Source organism: Pseudochaenichthys georgianus, chromosome 14, assembly GCF_902827115.2.
Source record: "Pseudochaenichthys georgianus chromosome 14, fPseGeo1.2, whole genome shotgun sequence".
Lineage (NCBI taxonomy): Eukaryota > Metazoa > Chordata > Actinopteri > Perciformes > Channichthyidae > Pseudochaenichthys > Pseudochaenichthys georgianus.
In genome coordinates, this window is record NC_047516.1 from 6,005,964 (window position 1) to 6,027,582 (window position 21,619).

General features: G+C 41.2%; 1 protein-coding gene across 1 annotated transcript in view; it reads right to left on the minus strand.

The window, feature by feature from the left end:
• grk6 (G protein-coupled receptor kinase 6) overlaps window positions 1-21,619 on the minus strand; it is a 55,832-nt gene that overhangs the window by 18,136 nt on the left and 16,077 nt on the right. The window contains exons 3-6 of the mRNA XM_034098908.2: window positions 12,898-13,010; window positions 7,966-8,043; window positions 7,157-7,257; window positions 5,257-5,349 (exon numbers count right to left, since the gene is read on the minus strand). Of these exons, the coding sequence (XP_033954799.1) occupies window positions 5,257-5,349; window positions 7,157-7,257; window positions 7,966-8,043; window positions 12,898-13,010 (385 nt within the window). The remainder of the gene's footprint in view (window positions 1-5,256; window positions 5,350-7,156; window positions 7,258-7,965; window positions 8,044-12,897; window positions 13,011-21,619) is intronic.

Sequence of the window (21,619 nt, forward strand, 5' to 3'; positions counted from 1 at the left end):
AAACGCAGCACTGAGATCTAATAATACTAACACTGAAGTCCTGCCACTGTCTGTGTTTAAGTGGATGTCATTAAAGACCTTTACAAGAGCAGTCTCAGTGCTGTGGTTTGGACGAAAGCCTGACTGGAACACATCGAAACAGTTATTTAAATGCAAATAATTACTCAACTGTTGAAAAACAACTTTTTCAATGATTTTACCTAAGAGCGGTTTAATGACTGCAGTTTTCAGGGCCTGTGGAAAAATACCTGAGTGAAGAGATTTGTTTACTATATGAAGTAGATCTGAGGCCATGCAAGGCAAAACATCTTTGAAAAATCCAGTTGGAATAATATCAAGGCAGCAGGAGGAGGATTTCAGAAGTTGTATAATGTCCTCCAGGTTTTTATCATTAATCTGATGGAATTGTGTCATGGTGTTTGAATTGATGTTAAGTGGACACAGAGACAACACATTTGCTGTTCCTGATGCAGAGGCACTGACTGCTTGTCTGATTTTCTGAATTTTGTCAGTGAAAAAGGCAAAATCATTGCACGCCCTGGTGGATAGAAATTCAGAGGCTACTGACACTGGGGGGTTAGTTAGTCTGTCGACGGTAGCAAACAAGGCAATGGCATCTATAACATTTTTAATTTTTGAATTAAAATGATCTACTAGCTCATTTACTGAGATGTTAGCAGGGGCAAGTGTGGAAGAAAAATTCTGAGTAAACATTTCCCTAGTATTTTCAGTTAAACATCGCTTTGTGGTTACCTATTTTTGAACACTTGTGTGAACAGAAATAGAGCTCTCAAAGAAAACACAGGAATAGTCAGAGAGTGCAACATCAGTCACCACAACCTTAGAGATATTCAGACCCTTTGAGATAATTAAGTCCAGAGTGTGCCCCTTATTGTGCTTGGGCTCCGTCACATGCTGAGTCAGTCCATAGCTATCAAGAACACAAAACAGTTCTTTAGCCCCTCTGTCCTGGGGGTTGTCAACATGGATGTTAAAATCACCAACAATGACTAGACGGTCAAAGTCAATACACACTATAGACAGCAGTTCAGTAAAATCATCAAAAAAGCTTGCACAGTATTTGGGTGGTCTATAGATATTTAGGAACAGAGCTCCAGAGGAGCATTTCAGCTGAATGGCCACATATTCAAAAGAATCAAAGTTCCCATAAGATGTCTTCCTGCATTGAAGGGAATCATTGAACAGAATAGCAACTCCACCCCCTTTCTTATGCATTCTTTCCTGACTCATAAAACTAAAGTTGGGAGGGGTTGATTCGATAAGAACAGCTGCACTGTTATTTTGTTCAATCCAAGTTTCTGTTAAAAACATAAAATCGAGATTGTGCTCAGTGATGAAATCATTGATTAAAAATGTTTTTCCTGCCAAAGACCTGACATTTAGTTTGTTAAACACACTATCAGTCAGGTTTTTTGTAACAAGCTGTGGCTGACATGGAATCACTGCTAAATTAGATAAACTCACACAAACTTTTGAGCGCTTCCTGTATCTAAGATGATTCACCGCTCTTAATCTAATACCTATCAACACAGATATCGGCAAAGCTATAGGCAGGCAGGACCCCGGCTTGTCCTGGAAAGAGTTGAGAGTGCCATACGCCTTTGAGCCTGGACCCAGCACAGCAGACCATTTACATGCACAAAAACCTATAGTACACACTACAGGAAAGGAGAACTCAAAAAGCTTAATAGGGTCCCTTTAATAAACAAATGTACACTACACGCACTGAAGTTTGAAAAACTTGAAGAACTCAACAATTCCCCATTGCCAACTTTATACAGTTCCTGGAAAGCTGTAAGAGGTCAGACATTAATTTTAGTTTTATTTGATATCAGCTCGAGGTGCTGGAAGTCCTCATTCTGCAGTAAATAATGATGAAAGAAGCCAACACTGTTCCTGGAGGGCACACAGACATAACATCTGTCAGTCCTTGCTTTGTCTTTCACTTTCTTGACATTTATTTGGGTTTCTTAGAAGGTCTTTATCTGTTGTTGATTCAGGTGCTATCTTTTGTATTCACGCCAATGGATCCCATGTGGATGGATAGGGGATTGGGGACTCGTGGTTGTTTCAGATGATCCTTAGAAAGTCCCAGTTTAACCATCACAACTAAACACTCATGCACTGAGGGCTAGAGAGCATGTTTACAGCATCAGTGAGGATTTAAAGAGGAGTCGGGAACCATCAGGGTTCTTTGAGACAAATGTTCTCTGTCTGTAAACAAACTCATAACAACCATTATTATAATGACAGATGTATTCCTCCACCAACAAATTATGTGATTCTGTTCTGAATCAGTACGTTTGAATATCAGGAGTTCAGACCCCAGTATTTCCCCTGAGCCAGCAATAAAACTGGATCAACTTTTTGGCTACAGGAGTATCATCCAATTACATGTCATGCTTAATTGGCAGTCCTACTGTGAGACAAAATGCCTTATTTTAGAGTAAAGACACAACCATAAACAAATTCTCTTAAGACGTTGTGTTGAAGCCATTTGAAAATATATTACAAGTGTGTGTTTCTTGTTGGATGCACTTGATCGGCCAATGACAAGAAAGCTGCACTGTTGTTATTGTAGTTTATTTAATCAGTACAGTAACACACAGACAGACTACAAACTGGAGCATCTTGCACACTGTTTGGAGCTTGCCATCGCTTATTTGTTTACTTATATTTATAGAAATGGAACACCACTTACGTAGTTTTGGACCTAAATGAGTGTTCTCATTCACACGTTCGATGTCTCACTGTGGGATGCGCCTCATCGCGGAGCAAACAGAAGCATCAATCTCATTACGCCAATCCTGATTGGCTGGTGATCTTGACGTCAGCGTCAGGGAATTCACCCCCTATAAGTAGCTTGCGCCACGACGCATGCGTCATTCAAACACCTCTTCTCGCTTCAGAGCACATCTCACAGTAGCCGGGCAAGCTTCACGGTCCACAGACTGAACCCAAATACCCATTTCGGTCGACGGGCGCTCGCCGGCTACTCGCCGGCTACTCGCCGGCTACTCGCCGGCTACTCCTTCTGCTTCGCAGGAAGACGGTAGTACTAACGCCGTTAGTACTTAAAATCGACCTCGCCCTTCTCTACGAGAAAGTAAGGTTGGTCCGATTTTTTCAAGCTAGCAGCACACCTGTTGCTAGCTCGCTCCCTCTCTATCGACACCACGGTAGCGAGGAAGTTTTTCTTTTCTCTTCCCCACGGAGGGGAAAAGGATTAAAAAAGGAGCATACTGCCACACCAGTCAGTATTCTCCGGGAATAAAAGACCCACACCGTCCTTTTTTCTCCGGATTAAGGACAAGGTGGTAATACCTTTTTCTCCCGTCCCACCTGTCGAGAGCGGGCCCTCTCCACGCCACGAGGCGACCAAGATGGACGCCTCTCTCCCTCACACCAGAGGAGTCAGGGACTCGGTGGCTCGACTCTGCGGCTGCGGGTTGAAGATCTCGGGCACAGACACACACCAGGTCTGTTCGTCCTGCCTTGGGCTATCGACAACCCCGGCTCATGCGGACACTGTGTCCGCTTCACAGTCAAGAGCCTCCGCCGATGGCTAGCAAGACAAGCTAGCCTGTCGGAACAGGACCCGTCCATGGACCCGCCGGCCGGCAGTCAAGACACGGGGGCGTCCGCCACAGAGAGCGAACCCCTCTCCGTGTCGGTCTGGGGCTCACTATCAGCGATGGCCTCAGAACCGGAATCCCGCGCCCTGGCAGGCCGGGACCCGGTGACGACAAGACACGCGGGAACGGATTCCCGCGCTTTACCAAGCTGGGGCTCCCGGTTAGACCTCACCATGGTCTCACCCACGGAGGATGTCCTCGAGCTGGACTATGAGGAGGACGATGAGGAGGACGATGAGGAGGACGATGAGGAGGACGCCCTGGCGTTCCTCCTGTCTGAGTCAGATGAACAAGAAGAGGACACCTTCATGTCATCGGCCCAGGCTGCAAAGCCTGGAGCGAGGGCTGCTCTCCCGGGCGACAGCACACCAGCTTCGCCCGGTCTGAGCATGGACCTGCAGGCCGTGTGCAAACGCGCTGCGGTCAGACTCAACGTTCCATGGCCCGAAATGGCCAAGGAGACCTCCAGGTCCCGCTACGAGGGGAAGCATCTTCACCAAACAGCGGGCAAAAGGAGGCAACTCCTCCCGGTCTTTCCAGAAATGTTGGATGAAGTGTCGGGCTCGTGGAGAGACCGGCCCTTCAGCAACAAGGTCCCAATCCAGGGTGCCTCCTCCCTGGACTGCGATGGAATGGAGAGGCTCGGCCTGCTCCGCATACCGCCCATGGAACCGCTGGTAGCGGCCCACCTTCTACCAAAGGTGGGCCCCTCACCGAGCAGGAACCCCACTCTGCCAGCAAAGTCGGACCGCTTTCAGTCCACAATGACTGAAAAGTCCTATAAAGCTGCAGCGCTGTCCGCCAGGGCCCTGAACGTGTCCTCGCTGCTAACCGCCTACCAAGCGGAGCTCTGCAAGGACCTGTCGGGTAGCCCGGGAGCAGCCACTCTGGACGAGATGGCAGCGGTCACGGACATTTTCCTCCGTGTCCAGGGCTGCGCCGTCCAGGCCACGGGCAAAGTAATGGGGATCATGGTGGTGCAGGAAAGAGCGAGATGGCTCAACCTCACCAACCTCCCTGACCGAGAAAGGGAAGATGTGCTGGATATGCCAGGTTTTGCTCCGCCTGGCTGGTGATCTATTTGCTCCGCGATGAGGCGCATCCCATAGTGAGACATCTCACATCATGTTACTCTGAGACTGGGGTTACGTAAGTAACCTATAGTTCTTTACTGTGAGGACAGATTTACCTGCTGTACCTCCTGCAACACTCGACCCATAATGACACTAAACAAACCTTCTGAGTTTTTTTCTGTAACAGTAGAATTCTGTAACCTTCACTGCTCTGAAAGTCTTGAGCAATTTCTAACTACTGTCCTGTAATTTGTAACGCTGATATCACTCTGAATTGTGTTAGTTCTCACCCCCGTAACTCAGAGGACATGAGGACACTGGAAAGGAAGGAGTGAGGCAACCACTGCTGAGCGTGTTGTTACTAGTACTGAGGTGGAGTGAAGGAACACCGGAGCCTCATAATGAGCCCAGGTGAGATTTGAAGTGGTGTGTGTGTTAATGAAATGATGCATTTAGCTGATGTACACACTAGGAAGAAACAGAAACAGTTTAAGAAGGTGTTTTCTCTCATTGATAACACACTTTACCTCTCAAGCCATTTCCACTGGAGGAACCTGTTGTAGTACATGCTGTCGAGGTAGTCAGCGAAGGGAGCCACGCTCAGGTAGTCGTGGATCAATCTGGGGGGAAAAACACACGGAAAAAGGGTCAGCTTTGGAGCAAGGAACATTTGAAAATGTGAGAAGAGAAAGCATTTGGGAAATTATTGAAATAAAATCATTGTGTGTAACTGGCAGGATTTTTGCAACAGTGTGCACAACCCTGAAAAAACTGTTTCAAATTGGACACATATTTAGTTAAAATGGCATATGGGTTAAATGTGAGGTTATTGGTTTCAATTCAATGTAGAAATTAAATCACACTATAATATTTAAGTGGAATTTCACGCGAGAGTTTTAAAATAATGAAACCTTAAGAACATCACCAGACTTCTCCCTTACCTTTTTAGCAGACATATATAGACAAAGGTTAGATTTGTAGTGTTGATACTGAATCTTGTACTTGACTTAACAAACTGGCATCTGTGCAGCCTTTCACTTCACAACAAGCATGAACAGAGCCGATAGAGGACGTTACTCAATTTGTTGTGTATGGAATGAACAATAAACTATTGTACTAAAACTTTTCCATTTCTGTTTATATGTCTCTATTGAATGTTTGTTTACTTCATATAATGCAACTTCTTATTTCCATTAGTCATTTAAATGTCATTTTAAGATTCTCTGCATCACAGCTTAACTTTTTCCAACTATCATTAATGCTCAGTACTTTTAACCTTTACGAACTGAACTTCCTCATTTTAGAAATACTAGAGAATCCAAAGCAAGAACAGATTGCACAGGCCTGAAGATGCTCTGTTGTGACCATTGTTTCTTGTATTTGTGACTTTTTTAAACGTATTTAAGGCAAAACCCAGGCTATCACACTCTTTCACGCTTATAACGTTTGTTTGATATGTTTCTAAAATGCACGCTGGGATACTTGTCCACAAAGGCCAACAGATGTGACGCTCATGAATTGGACTCATATCACACCTGAGTCAGACATTTGATAATCTACCTCTTCATCAAACAACAAAAAGAGCTTTGACTTTTAACACCACACCGACTCATGACTTGGACCTTGTAACCTTTTTTAGACTCTGCCAAAAACCTGAAGTAGAGACAGAGCTGACTGTTAGACTGTTAGCAGCACTTGTTTCGATGTGCTTTGAATAAATGTAGCTAGATCACAGGATTTCTTTAATGCGATGAGAACAGAAACCTCTCACAGAGAGAGAAAGGAGAATACATGTTTTATTTAATGGGAAATGACCTGGATATAACTTGGTATTATTTCACGATTCAGTTCAATTCAATTCGGTAAGACTTTGCCTACAACTGCCTGTATCTCATTTCATGCATTTTCCCAAATATACCAGTGTTTGTCAGGGCAGTCTAATATACATAACTTATTTCGTTGTATCTGTTTTTACAGCCATGTTTTTGTTTGTGTTAACATTTTAATGTGGTCACTTTCACACTTGCAGTACAAGTAATTTGGTCTAGACCGAGAAAAGTTTACACTGAGTTGCTATTGTGTGTCACAAGTCGTATAATAAATCATTTATTTGACAGTTTCTGAGATGTAATTCTGCACCATCAGTGCTACAAAGATCCCTCATGTGGAACCATTAAAGGCAACACAGTGATGTAATTGCACATTGTATCTATTCATGTAATGGCTCAATAAATGTTTCTTTACACTGAATGGTGGTGAATATTAAACCCCTTGTTTGTCAACAAAATGCATGAGTGTATTTCGTGTGTTATCAAGTCATTAAAACAGTAACATTTTCAGAAGTGAGACCAAGGACCTGACAGCTCTGACCTAACATCGCGTCTGCCAAATCATAATAGCCAGATGAGTCCCCCCCTGTGATCTTACTTGGTACAGTCCTTGAAGAGCTCTTTGCAGGCCTCCTGTTGCAGCCTCTCGTTGCACTGAGCCATCATGGCGTCTTCCACCTCAGGCACGTGGTCCTCCGACTGCACCGCAAAGAACACATTAAGTCCAGGTAAACACCGTGACTCAAACCCTGACAGAACACTCACAGAGGAAAGCTGGATAAACTGGAATTACGATGGTGCGGAATAGATTATTATCTTCGTCACTCTGCAGGCCCAGACTTGTATGCACGCAGATAAAAACAGAAGCAGGTGAAAAACTGAAGCAGAGATAGACTAACTTTATCAGGAAATACAAGGGGAATCATGGGAGTGCAGACACTTACAATAATATGAATTACTGTGCATTGTCACTTTGCTTTAAGGTGTTCAAGTTACAGTTCATCTTTAACTCTGCTAAGGGGCTTATGTTGTCTCAGTTTGTTTGTTTGTCCACCGCTTCATGCTCGCCGTCGGAGGGAATTCGCGTCTGTCCGCGTCTCTGCATTGACTTTACATGTAATCGCGCCGCCCCCCAAACATCGCATCGCGTCCGGTGTGAACGCAGCATAAGGCTGTAGAATACTTTCTAGTTTAAATATCAAGGAAATATAACTGTTATGTCAAAGTGTGCAGAATTTCAGATTATATATAGAAGCCAGGGCTGCCCAGAAAGTTCGAAATCAATCTAAATTTGTCCTGTCTATTTATCATGTCACACCAATAATTTCAAGTATACACAGTTGGTATAGAATGGCTATCCCCAGATAAACATAGACATTGACAGAGGTCCTTTAAAGCAGCATCTACCTTTGGGTTGAAGTATTTGTCGACTAGTTCCAGGCCGGACTCCTTCCTCTTCTCATCTGGAGTCACCTCGTACTCCGCCTGAAGGGAAAAACAGCGAGGCTAAATGAGTGGAGAAGCTAGAGGTGATCGTCAGCTCCTTCCTAATCCCCCCACAGTTACTCAGATCTGCAGTTTTACATCACCTGTGGATGTCGTCCAAATGTATAAACAACACGTACCCATGGTGATATTGGTTAAAAACAATAGGAATCTGAATTCTGATTGAAATGGATTTACAAAAGGTGTAGGGATACTTGAATTATTGAAGTTGCAGTTAACATACATGTCTCTCCAAAATTGTATCAATCTATCATTTTATATTGTTACACATTTCTGAAAGATTGTCACAATTAGCGTATGATTTCTTCGGATAAGGCTTAACATGTTTTCGTGATGTCACAAACCTTTGACGTTTGTCCACCAAAATCGTATCAGTTTAAGTGGATTTTCTTTAACCAAATGTAAAACTATTCCCTTTTAAGGATTTAGTTCAGTTGACAAAAATTGGACAGACGAGAGGTCAGAGTGACCTTGACCTTTGACCCTCAAAATCTATTCAGTTCATCTTCGAGTCTGATTGGATGTGTGTGCCAAATTAAGGAAATGCAACCCAAAAAAACATAATGCCTCGAGCATCAGCTGTTGCCGCACAGAGGCATACAAAAAGTCAATGACATGCTCTGTTAGTATTTATTTATTTTTAATTCGATTAGACTATTGTACATTTTCTACAATAATGGTGCTATCAGATCGTACCATCATTATAATGTCCTGACAGTCAATGAAGGATACAATTGAATGATTGCTCAGCTGTGCTTCCAGCTCCCTGTGTCTCCAATGAAGGCCTTTCCTTCAGAAAACCCCATTTAAGGTTTAATTGAAGTATAGCGAGGCCTGTTCCACACCCTGGAGTACATGGCCTGATTGTATCTACTCCCCCTCACATCCCCCTTCCCTCTGAATGACTTGTTGCAGTAAAGTGATCCTGACTGGAAAACTCCAAAGTGCTTCCTCTGCCCTCTCACAGCGAGAGCCTGTAAACTAATGCTAAGTGACAGTGGAGACGGTTCAAATCTCATTTTCCCTCTCCATCTCGTCCTCGTTCTCAGGAAAGAGACGGGAAGCGGTCGAGAGGTAAAAGAGAACATAATTGCTCCGTATGTGAGTCGTATCCGCTGGATGTCTGAAAGCTGTAAAGCTAAATCAGCTGGTCAGTCAGACTGGAGCCGTGCTGCCATTTTCATTGACAGACTGAGGGATAGACGAGGTCTTCATCAACCTCCACCAATTACTGTATTGACTGATGAACCAACGGGACATCATTTCACACATCAGAGACACAAAGACAACCTCCAGTGAACGCTGACCTGGATTTTGTCTGATCTGAGCTACTTGAATGATAATATGAGTTTTAACAATAAATAATAATGTTTCATTAGTATTTGAAGCTCAAAATGAATTCAAAGCTTTGACTTTGCTAGCAGAGATTATCAAGCTTTGGTGTTTTCTGTCATATAAGACGATATTATGTTTCAGGATTTAAAGGTCACATTCTATGCAAAATCCACTTTTTTATGTCTTTTATAACATGTGTCCCCTCTGTGTAAAGAGATTCTGAAAGTTTCAGGAAAAAAGATTCGCTCACTTTTTGTCCTGATCCATTCATAAAAACCTGTCTGAAAATGAGCTGATCAGATTTAGGCCACTTTATGATGTCATAACGATTTTTTTGGCTTGTGTAGCCATTAGCCAATCACCATCCAAGGTAACCCCCCCCCCCCCCTTATCACCTGAATCTCTTCCGAGAGCACCATTGTGTTATTTTAACCAAATCTCTCTCAGAGGGGCGTGGGGAGTGGCTCCTTATTTTCATCTAAAGTAACAGACAGAGAATCAGCACTTTGGAAACAGGGCTGAAACAGAGGGGATTATGGGTAATGCTACAATGCACGATCTGTTCTGTATTTTGAGCCAAACCCTTCAGAGACATGTTTTGTATATATCTGAGAGATATAATATATTGATGAAAAACAGTACAATAGGGGACCTTTAATGTATGACCAAGAAGGAATGCATGTGTTCAGAGAAAGCTGAACCAATGTTATGTATTCTCCTACAGAGAGTATTGCGTTATGGGCAGGGGTGCACATAACTTTGTTGCCCTGGTTCTCAAAGGAGCACCTGGAGATGTTGCTTGGTGCGAATCCTTAAAATGAACTAAACCGGACCTTTTGAGGGTTACTTGACTTTATGAATGGGGGGGGTGCGCTAGTGAGCATGCTCATGAACTTCTCTCTCTCTCTCTCTCTCTCTCTCTCTCTCTCTCTCTCTCTCTCTCTCTCTCTCTCTCTCTCTCTCTCTCGCTCTCTCTCTCTCTCTCTCTCTCTCTCTCTCTCTCTCTGTGTGCACAAATTAACGTGTTTCTTTAATAAGGTATTTGAAAAAAGCCCAGGGCCGCAGTCTCTGCATGTTATGGCTTGGCTCAACACAGTCCCCATGCTTTTTTCTTCTTCTTTTTATTAGCAATACTTATAAATAATAGTACCTGGCACGTGGAATTTTTCACCTCAGGCTGAGATCCCAAGCGAGCTAAGCCGATACTAGAAAGGTGGAGTTAAAACACTATGTGCCACTTATCAGTCCGAAATAATCCCCACAATCACACGGACAACCTGCAAAACCTGCTATTTTCGAATCCATCATTAATAGAAATCACTTTTTTCTTTAAATGTAAACGATTTAAAATGCCTTTCCCCAAAGCCACCATGAGGTTCACATATCAAGGTGAATTTCAATAAATTCATTGATTTTCTGCTCTTTCCCTCTAGCTCTATCATCAGGGCATTTACTGTGTCCAATACTTTAGTTCGGCTTGTATTGGGTCATAAACTAACTTCATTCCAATGTGCGTTACTTGCACTTTGTGTTTAATGCCCATAAGTTAATGTTAGTATGCTCACATGCTAAACTAAGATGATAAACATTATAGCTGCCCAATATCAACATGTTAGCATTGTGATTGTGAGCATGCATGTGGCTGTAGACGCTGTCTTGTTTACAAATAATTGACAAAATGACAGTTAACATCTGTAATAAGTATATTTCAACTTGCATCCTGTTTTGTAAATGGCAACATTATGTCCTACTTGATTACAGCAGCGTCTGCACCTAATGCATCTCATGAGTAAAACATGACACAGCAGTTTTGCAGAAGCACTTAAAAAGGATGCACAGGACTTATGAGTACGAGAATATTATACAAGAGTAAAAGGAACAATAATCCACTTTTTAGTAAGTAAATATCCTGTACTACAAATCGTACTAAAGTCAAAATATTGGCAATAAAATATACTTAAAGTAGAGAAAGTTCTCATTATGCAGAATGTCAATTTCTTTGAACAATAATAATGCGTTCATCACGTTAATATTGCAGCTGGTTCCTCAAAGTAACTCAGTTAGGCTTGTTGGTGGAATAACAGTACAAATTAGCAGAAGGATAAACATTCAAAAATAAGTACAACTACCTTGAGTCTGCCCAGAAGAGTGAACGAGGAAACCAAGACATTATTTATCATAAATAATAATAAATAAATTGGACCACACACACACACACACACACACACACACACACACACACACACACACACACACACACACACACACACACACACACACACACACACACACACACACACACCACACACACACACACACACACACACACACACACACACACACACACACACACACACACACACACACACACACACAAGAGTGTGACTGAAACATTCCTCAAGTGAGCAGAGCGACAGAGGAGGTCAAGTGTGTGTGTGTGTGTGTGTGTGTGTGTGTGTGTGTGTGTGTGTGTGTGTGTGTGTGTTTCATTAAACAGATATTAAACCTCCTCCTCCTCCTCCTCCTCCTCCTCCTCCTCCTCCTCCTCCTCCTCCTCCTCCTCCTCCTCCTCCACCAGACTTCCTACATGAGAACCAGCTCACCAGCTAACAGTGCTTTAAAGGGTCAGTTCACCCAATTCCCAAACAAACATATTTCCGTACTCACCTGCATGGAAAGGCCATGCAAATAGATAGCATTTTATGTGTGTGGATTTTACATATCTGTCTGCCTCCAACACATTGAGAGATTACTTAAATTGATTGTAAAAGCTCTTAATTTAAAAAAAAAAGTGTCCTAATTATCTGGATCTCCAGAATCTACAGAACGTGCTTTCATAGGAAGATTTATGATCAACAGATCAGTCATGTTTAAAATAAACACTGATAAGAGACTTCATTTGTGAGTGAGAAATCTACAATTAAAAATACCAATCCTTGTGAATATTTTTATATTCATTTCTTGCTGACCTTTTTCATTTAGGAAACAATTTTTAACCATAAGGAGGTTTGCTGCGTTATAATTATATTATTTGGATATTCATTCATAATATGTCTAGTATGTACTAGTATTCAAATCTTAACGACGCCAGTAATGCAGATGAACAATGAAAAGGGATGTTTTTCTACCTTGTTTTGTGTGTTTTTTTAAACTTTTTAATTCATGAAACTTGTCATGTGGCATTGTTTATTCCTTACCCTCATCTTCATTTAACATGTTTTTTGTTTGAGCAGAATAGGAGAACACATTCACATCCCCCCTCTATTCCTTAACAGGAATTGAGGAGCGTTTCAAGGAAGAAAGAAACACAAGTCCTTGAGACCCCCTTTCTCCCCCTTTCTCCCACACACACGCACACACATGCACACACACACACACACAAGCTTCATCCCTTTTGTTTATCCACACTAGTAGTCATGGAAAAGGGCATTTGAGACAAATCTCTTAAACTCTCCAACACAAACAGGAATAAGACACACACACAGAGAGACTTCTTACCACAGCATCCAGGAACTTGACGCAGCGCCTCAGTTCAGGTCGGGTCTCGCAGAACAGCCGGAACAAAAAGCGTCCGATTGGCTGCCGCTCACAGAGGCTGCCGTAGTCCTTTTCTGCAGAGACACAGAGACAACTTTAATATAAAGACATTGTTTAATCAAAATGTGTCAAAATAAATCATGCATTCGTGCGCTGTTCCTTCAACCACCAGCATGTGTTGCAAGGATTTATAGTGGAGGAATTAAATAAAGGAACATTTATATTATTCCTAAGAAAAGCTGCATATTTATGATCTATATTACTGTATAATGTCAGGCCTAAAATGAGCAGTGGCCCTACATCACACAGCAAAACCACATACTGTATTTAATGATTGATCCAATTATTTAGTTAAAATGTGCACTAGCACAATACATTCAGAATGTGTTCTATTGATGTGATTGTATAGGAAATGGCTTTATGAAGACATTTCATTTGAAAAGGAATTAAAAAGTGATGGCTGAAAAGATTATATAATGAACAAACGCAAAAATAAACACACTTGCACAACAGTAAAATAACGGAAAAGGCAGATCAGTTTCGGCTATTCAAAAGATAAATTGTAAATAAATTGTTAATTTAACGACATGTTCAATTCTGTTACCAGGTAGAACTGCTAGAAATGTATGACAAAAAGAGAGAGAAACCCACAACCTAATGTACAGAGTTTGAGTAATTCAGAGGTGATTTTCTGATTTCTATTTTTATTCGAACAGTAAGCAACAACGTGATCCACACAGGACATCTGACTGAGTGAGAGGAGTGTAACAGATACAACCGTGACGCTGACATAGTCAAATATGAAGACACACAGCTGCTGTTGGTAACCAGTAACATAAATCATTCTGTGATTTGCATAGATCTGCAGTCCCATTCACGGAGGATTTTTTATTAAAAGAGCAGTGGAAAAAAGTAGATGGAAGTGCAACAGGTGAAAGTGAGAAAAACAACCAAGAGGAAAGCTTTGAATGAGAAGAAGTTGGAGTTGTGTCTGGTAGGGGTCTTTTTTTTTTAGCAACATATTTCTTTAACATTTCACCATATTAAAATGTGTTGGTGAATGGATTTCATAACCACGCAACAAGCCTCAAGGAAATGTATCAATAGCTGCACAGCAGTAAGAAATACCAACTGCAAATGCAGGAAAGCAATATTCAGTTAATTCCTTGGATCGAATGTGGATATTGTTTCTATTTTTATTTACTCTTCTGTGTAGTAAACTGGATATCTTGATGCCTTTGAGAACTTTTCAAAGTTTTCTGAATGTTTGCAAAACATATATTGATTAAAGGGGCCCTATTCTGCCTTTTGGGGTTTTCCCTTTCCTGTAGTGTGTTATATAGATTTTTGTAAATGGTCTGCAAAGGCTAAAATCCCTCACACTCCCCCCCTGCCGGAAACACCTCCATTGGACTCCTTTGTTTACTTCTGCAACATAGTGACCTCACTATGTAACACTTGTGCTTCTATTGGCTTGCGCTCCAACACAGTGTACGTGATAGGCGGGGTGGGGCGCGACATCTCTACGCGGTTGACCAATCAGAGCAGACTGGGCTATAAAGAGCTTTTTGAACATTAAAGCATGGAAACATGTCACAGTAGAGACACAACATACAAGTATGAATCTGAAAATTAGCATAATAGGGCCCCTTTAATCAATAGATTTATCAATAAAATAATTAAGCTGTACGACGTGCTTAAAGTAATGCTAAAGGTAACCTAGTATATGAATACTATTTTGAATGGGTTACAATTATGATTTAAAATGTTCTGGCAATCCCCGGATTAGTTTGGTAATATGACCTGTTGTTTGCACATTTCACTGCGCAGCAGGCACTTAATACATGATGCCATAATAGTTATTTCAATGATGATAAGTAGCAGACCTACTTTACGGGGAGGTTTTTAGATAGATACAGTATATGGGGCTGTTTGAGTTCATCTGCCCATCTGAGCCTCGGGACAAAAACAAAACCAAGGAAATGTTGATTTGCATCTGTGACTCATGTGGATGCAAAACAACGCAGGAAGGTTCATGAACAAACAAAAGTGTTCAGGGATTTGTGATCCAACAAAGAGCAGGGAGGTCAGTGTATCGTTGAGAGAGGAGAGGACAGAAAAAAGGCTGAATGATCTGCAAGTCAAAGCCTTTTCATCTGCTTTAACTAACATCACAAACCGAGTCTCTAAGGGCTTTCGCACAATGATTAAGTCCAAACTCGAAGAAGAGAAGAAAAACTCCACAACAATGGGATTATAAACTAACAAATGACTGTGTATCGATGTAGATAGACATGTACTACAGCAAAAGTATTCTCCGTCGGGACTTCCTGGAACAACACCACGCCGTTATCTTGATTCTGATTGGCCAGAAGACATTATCAAATATGTTCTATTGAGAAGACGATCACTACCTGACAAAAGTTTTCAAAACCGTTTCTAGTCTTCGGTATTCTTGTTTTTGGCGTGAGAATAGTTTGGGCAGCGTGAGAGCGTGAGATTGAGAGTGAAAGCGTGTGTCACACGCCAGATGCGTGAGAGTTGGCAACCCTGCGATACAGGGAAAAAAACATTTTGACTGTTTGCACTCATCCTAATTTTCGGCCTTGATGTAACAACATTCATAATTAAGTCAAGGTAACACCCTTTTCACCCCGGGCCCGGGTTACACTTTTAATTTGCCCTGTACGATGGGCGCTGTAAGTGATGAAAGTGGGGGGTGTTGGCTTATCAGGCGTCCGCAGCTCACAGCCAAAGTGGGTGTGGGATCGAGCGAGAGAGATAAATGCAATTTATGTAAACAAATATTTCCAAGACACTCTTTTATAATTATTGGGATAAACAGGTTTGAAATCATTTCAATGTATACTATAGGACAGTAAACCAAAAATATCGTTTAAAACTTGAGAGATACAAAAATATGCATAAATAAACGTTAACTAGGTAAAATAAGATATGAATGAACAACAAATATAAAATAAGTTGCATTTATTTGCTATTGGCTATGGTAGGTTATTGGTTATGTTCACATACTTATTTGATTATTAAAATGTAAACCAATCTTTTTCATAAGGGTGTTTAGAGTTGTACCCCCTAGGTCAGGTCTCTAGTAATGTGTGCTCAAAGTGCACCCGATTGAAGCATTTTACTTTAAATGTTCAAACATTTCTTCCTGGGGGGCATACCCCCGGTCCCCCCTAGAGGATGTGACGTCCACACCCCAATTCAAACATGTTCATACAATACCGAATACATTTGATACATACATACTATAGACAGTTAACCAAAAATATTGTTTAAAACTTGAGAGATACAAAAATATGCATAAATGTTAACTAGGTAAAATAAGATATGAATGAACAACAAAAATAAAATAAGTTGCATTTATTTGTTATTGGCAAAATTGCTATTGGTAGGCTATTGGTTATGTTCACATACTTATTTGATTATTAAAATGTAAACCAATCTTTTTCATATGGGTGTTTTACGGCCCGTCCACACAGCGGCGTGCGTTGAAAGCTTCACCATTCACTTTGAATGGGGTAACGTCACTTTGCTGGCGTGGCTCGCTGCAAAAGTTGAGAATGTTCAAGTGTTGAAGCCACGGCAGAAGCGTCAGCCAATCGAATCATATGCCAGTACAAGCTCTAGCCAATCAAACCGCTGCTTGTATGTCAGGGGCGGGAGATTCATGTGATTGGTTGTTGGTCGAGTTTCAGACACGCCTGCCGGCAAGCATCAACGCACGCCGCTGTGTGGACGGGCCGTTAGAGTTGTACCCCCTAGATCAGGTCTCTAGTAATGTGTGCTCTAAGTGCACCAGATTGAAGCATTTTACTTTAAATGTTCAAACATTTCTTCCCGGGGGGGCATACCCGGATGTGATGTCCTCACCCCAATTAAAACATGTTCATATAATACTGAATACATTTGAAGCCTTTGATGTATATGACTTTTGTCAATACGTTTCTGTTTTTGTAGTGCATTGGTCTTTTGTAGAGATTTTTCATTTATTTTTTATATATTCTATTGTGTATTCCTTGGATACTTTTATTTGTTCTACTGAACGATTTTCTGGCAGGGGGGGGCACCAGCTAAAATCTCGCCTAGGGCAGCAAATTGGTTAGAACCGGCCCTGATGGTGTAGGAAACGGGCTCTGTGTTACAAGACGGGTCGGGGGTTTGGCGGTACCACTGCAGACTCTCTGCACACACACACACACACACACCGCTGCAGACTCTCTGCACACACACACACACACACACACACACACACACACACACACACACACACACACACACACACACACACACACACACACACACACACACACACACACACACACACACACACACACACACACACACACACACACACACACACACACACACACACACACACACACACACACACACACACACACACACACACACACACACACACACACACACACACACACACACACCGCTGCAGACTCTCTGCACGAAGGAGCCACGGTGCTGCAGCTCCTGATCGGAGCAGAGACACACGTTCACTAAGCGGAAAAACGATACCCTGTCACAGAGATCTGCTATTTTAAATTTTAAAGTCAACACATATCGACCCTAAATAAAGTCTATATTAAGAACGAGAGATGTTTTGACATTATGAGCTAAACAAATGACAAATGAGCGAGGGCGATGACGTCAGAGCATCGTCCTATGTGCCGGGGCTGAGCCCCGGACAGCCCCGGACCAATTTAACCCCTGGTTAGAGGCCCTATTTTATCAGTATGTCTGGACTGCACAGCAGTTACAATGGTCAAACTACATTAGAACAGAATTGTCCCCATGTTGTCTTTAATAGTTACTAACATTAGATATTTTAATGAGATATGGACCGCAAAACAAAAATGTCCCGGATTTTCATTTTTGAAATTAAGTCACCGAATGCAAGTAGTCGCCTTAGCTTATTTTGTTATGAGATGTGAATTACTGTTCAATTTAGTTGATGTAATAATCATTTGGTTTCTTTTACAAGGTCTTATGTTTTTTTTCGGGGGGAGTCCCTTTTTCCAGTTTAGAGCAATAGCCCCTCCAAATGTCTGTGCACGTCCCTGGATTGGTGTGTGGGCCGTCTTTCATTTTGACACACAGAACAATGGGGGCTCAGTATCCACCCTTATCCACAATGTAAAGTAATTCACACAGCCTCTTCCCTCTTCTCTCTGTGAGGAGCAGCAGGTTCAGCTTTCAGAACAAAGTAACAACAAACTAAAATGGCATTAATTTTTTAAATATGTCGTGTAGTAATAGATTTATTTATTTTTCTTCTCAAGAGAGTAACAGAATGTGTATTTTATGTTAGTAGCCTATTTCAAAACTAAAACAAAAAAAATCTCCTGGGGGAGAATCCCCCCAGACCACCCTGCAGGGGTTGGGTTTTCAGCATGTCAACTTTTTGACCTGTGGGTAAATTGCAGGATTGGCTCCAGGTCGCCCTTTTTATTTACTACAAGACAAATGTGCCGTTTTATTTCATACAGTTCAATTTGGATAGAGACAGGGAAATAATCCAAACCTCACGCGTGGCGTTTCACTGTCAAGGGGAGCGTGTATGTAATTACATTGCAAATACTGACTTGAGCCCCACCACTGTAGGGTTAGCCCTACCATAGATTACCCAACAAAAATACTCTCTCGCAACTGCCGACCCGTATTGCGCATGCTCAGATCTAAGAACCAGTAGAAATGATAAAAAAGTAAAAGTCTGCTGCTTATTGTTCTACTAGGCCAAAATAGAGTCAAAGAGTATATGAGAGTGTGTTAATTAATATATTTGGCAGTTTGGAGTAAGTCTGTAGATTTGTTTGTGTGTGTGTGTTTCATGTATAGCTCTCATGATAATTAATTTTGTTGGATACATTTTCCCGGAAATTATTGCGATAAACGATAATATTGTCGGCACCGTTGTATGACCATTTTAGACCCCTGACATAATGATAATATATTATAATAATTCAAGTACATCCTTTCAAACTGCTAGTCACATCCTCATGTAAATGGGAATTTATCGAGTTCATTTTTATTTATCGTACGATAAGTCAATTAATTGCTTATCGCGACAGGCACACAATAAAACAGTGGAAACAAACATGTGTTTGACTTTCAATAGTGAATGAAACTTTGTGCCCTTTATAGTCTGTGTCCAATATTGTGTATTTGTATATATATATATATATATATATATAGGCTATGCTAAGGTCCCGCTGCTGACACGATAGCAGTCATTTCGTGCGCATATGTAATTAAACCCATGATATCAAAATCTCACTCCAGCCAGGTACCCAAAGTTGGCAACCCTGATTTACGTGTACTCTGTGGAGTTGACTTCTAGACAAACATCGTTCTGTTTACATTTAGTGTCTCGCACTAAAAACACATCCCATGTCTCAAGTTAATTTCCTCTCAGTAAATATTTGCAAGATATACATTTGCAACGCCACTTTTTGAATATATTTAAACCCGCATTGTTTACATTCACGTGTTTTGCCTCCATTATTTGTACTGCTTCATTCTTCTTTGTGTTTTTATGATTGTTTGCCCTTTTTGCATTGCACCTCCTGCAGAATGAATGTGTGTAAATCATAATGCATTAAAATCCTCATCAGGACAATACAAGCACTTCTCTATAAAGCTAAAAGTCAAAAGGGTATTTTCTGTTTTTGCTGGAGCTTGTTCCTCTGAAGTTTAAAATGCGCTTGTTCTTATTTTTTTATTGACATTAATTGATATTTGATGAGCTTTTGATTCGTTTCGGAAAAGAAATTGCAAACCTTATAAAGTGACCTGGTAACATCAGGTGAAAAAGAGACGGTAATGCATTTTTAGTAGTTGTCAAAATATGTCAGAAGTTGGTTTAGAAATCATGAATAAAGTTTGCTAGTTGGGGGACTTTTAAGAGATTGTTAAATATGGTTTAGATAAAACAAAAGCGGAGATATACTGACTTTCAGTCAAGGTCAAACACACTTAATAGCATCATATGGTCACACCCTCCGTGGATGGTACAGTAAATCAGCACAACTTGGGTGGAGTGCCAATTGTTTGACATTGTATGTGTTCTTACCAGTTAGCTGAGTCACTTCCAATCACTGACTATGAGTTCTTTCTGATTTATACTTATTGCGCTTCTGTTTCGCTGCTATGTCCTCCTTGTTGTCCTCTGTTCGACTCTGATTATCTCTTGTCTCTGCCATATTACACTTTCTAGTCATGCTGCAAAGTGAACAGAGCAGGACAGTGTGAAGTAAATGCGAGCCGAAGGCAAAAAGACCAATAAAGATAATTGCTGGAAACATTTTTAGAGACCGGATGTCACAGGAGACTTGAGTGGGATATCTAAAAGGCAATCTGGTTATTCCATGGTTTTAATAATTAACATTTCTCATTGAAAGTAAACAATGCCTGTTTACATAAATTACAACCATCCCATTATATCCTATGGAAAACTGTAAAAATTAGCTTCATGAAGCTGCTTGGCTACTCATGTGTGAAATGGGACATCCCCCAGTTCTGGGAATTTTTCATTATGTGGCCATGGATCACTGGACTTTCTCTATTAATCACTGGAGGTGTGCTGTACATGAAAGGAGTTCAGGACTGTACAGAACATGGCGTACATCAACACACAGAGAGCGCACACAAAGAGGCCTCTGTCGGGCCTCAAGGTCCCCGCACAGAATTTATGATGCCACGGGTTTCAGACTGGATCAAGGTCTTAGCACCTCGCCTCTTATCTCTTTATAGAATAAAGTAAGCCAGGAGTAAAAAAGCTGACATTATGCCGTGGATTCCCAATATTAGCTCCGTACTCTAAAAGGGTTGCTGTGTTGTTGTTCTTTGCACGATCATTTATGGTCAGTCCATCACTTTAGTTTGGACTAAAATATCTCAACAACTATTAAATTGATTACCATGACATTCTGTACTGATTTGTATGGTAGTTTCCAGGAAATACGAACGGATATGACTACATGTAGCTTAAAACAATGCAGTGCCTAAAGCAAGACATGGTTATAAACTCAATAAATGTGTTCTGAAGTTCCTGAAAAATCCATGCGGAAAAAACGTGGTCATATGTCACGTCTGTGACGTCACAGACGCCACATTTATTTTGATAGATTCCTTGAAGTCTTTTCAACTGCATGCAAATCCCCAACACTGAACAATTATTACTGGATTCGGCTGTTATCAGTTGCTTGAAAAATATAGACAAATGTAATATATATTTGCATCTTGACATGTAGCTATCATGTTTTATTCAAGGGGGTTGAAATATGGTGGGAACTTATTAAATCCTAGTGCTTCATTGACTAGCAATGCAAGTTAACAATGGATAGCCAGATTGTTGACCATCAATCAGATGCACAATTAAAACGCTATATTACATTTTGGGGAACATTTTATTTTGAAACATTACTTTATACCAGTGTGGAGCTGGTTTCCTGTACGTTCCAGTTTCCATTCATGTCTTTTGAAGTACTTTTTTTCTGATAATACATCTGCTCTATATCTTGAGTAGCATTTCAATTCATGATGTCTAATTGCAATTGTAAGGGTATTATCAGACAGTGGTATGTATACTGTAACTTAAGTAAGGGTTATGGTTAGGGTTTGCATGTGTGTTAAATGTTCGGACCTG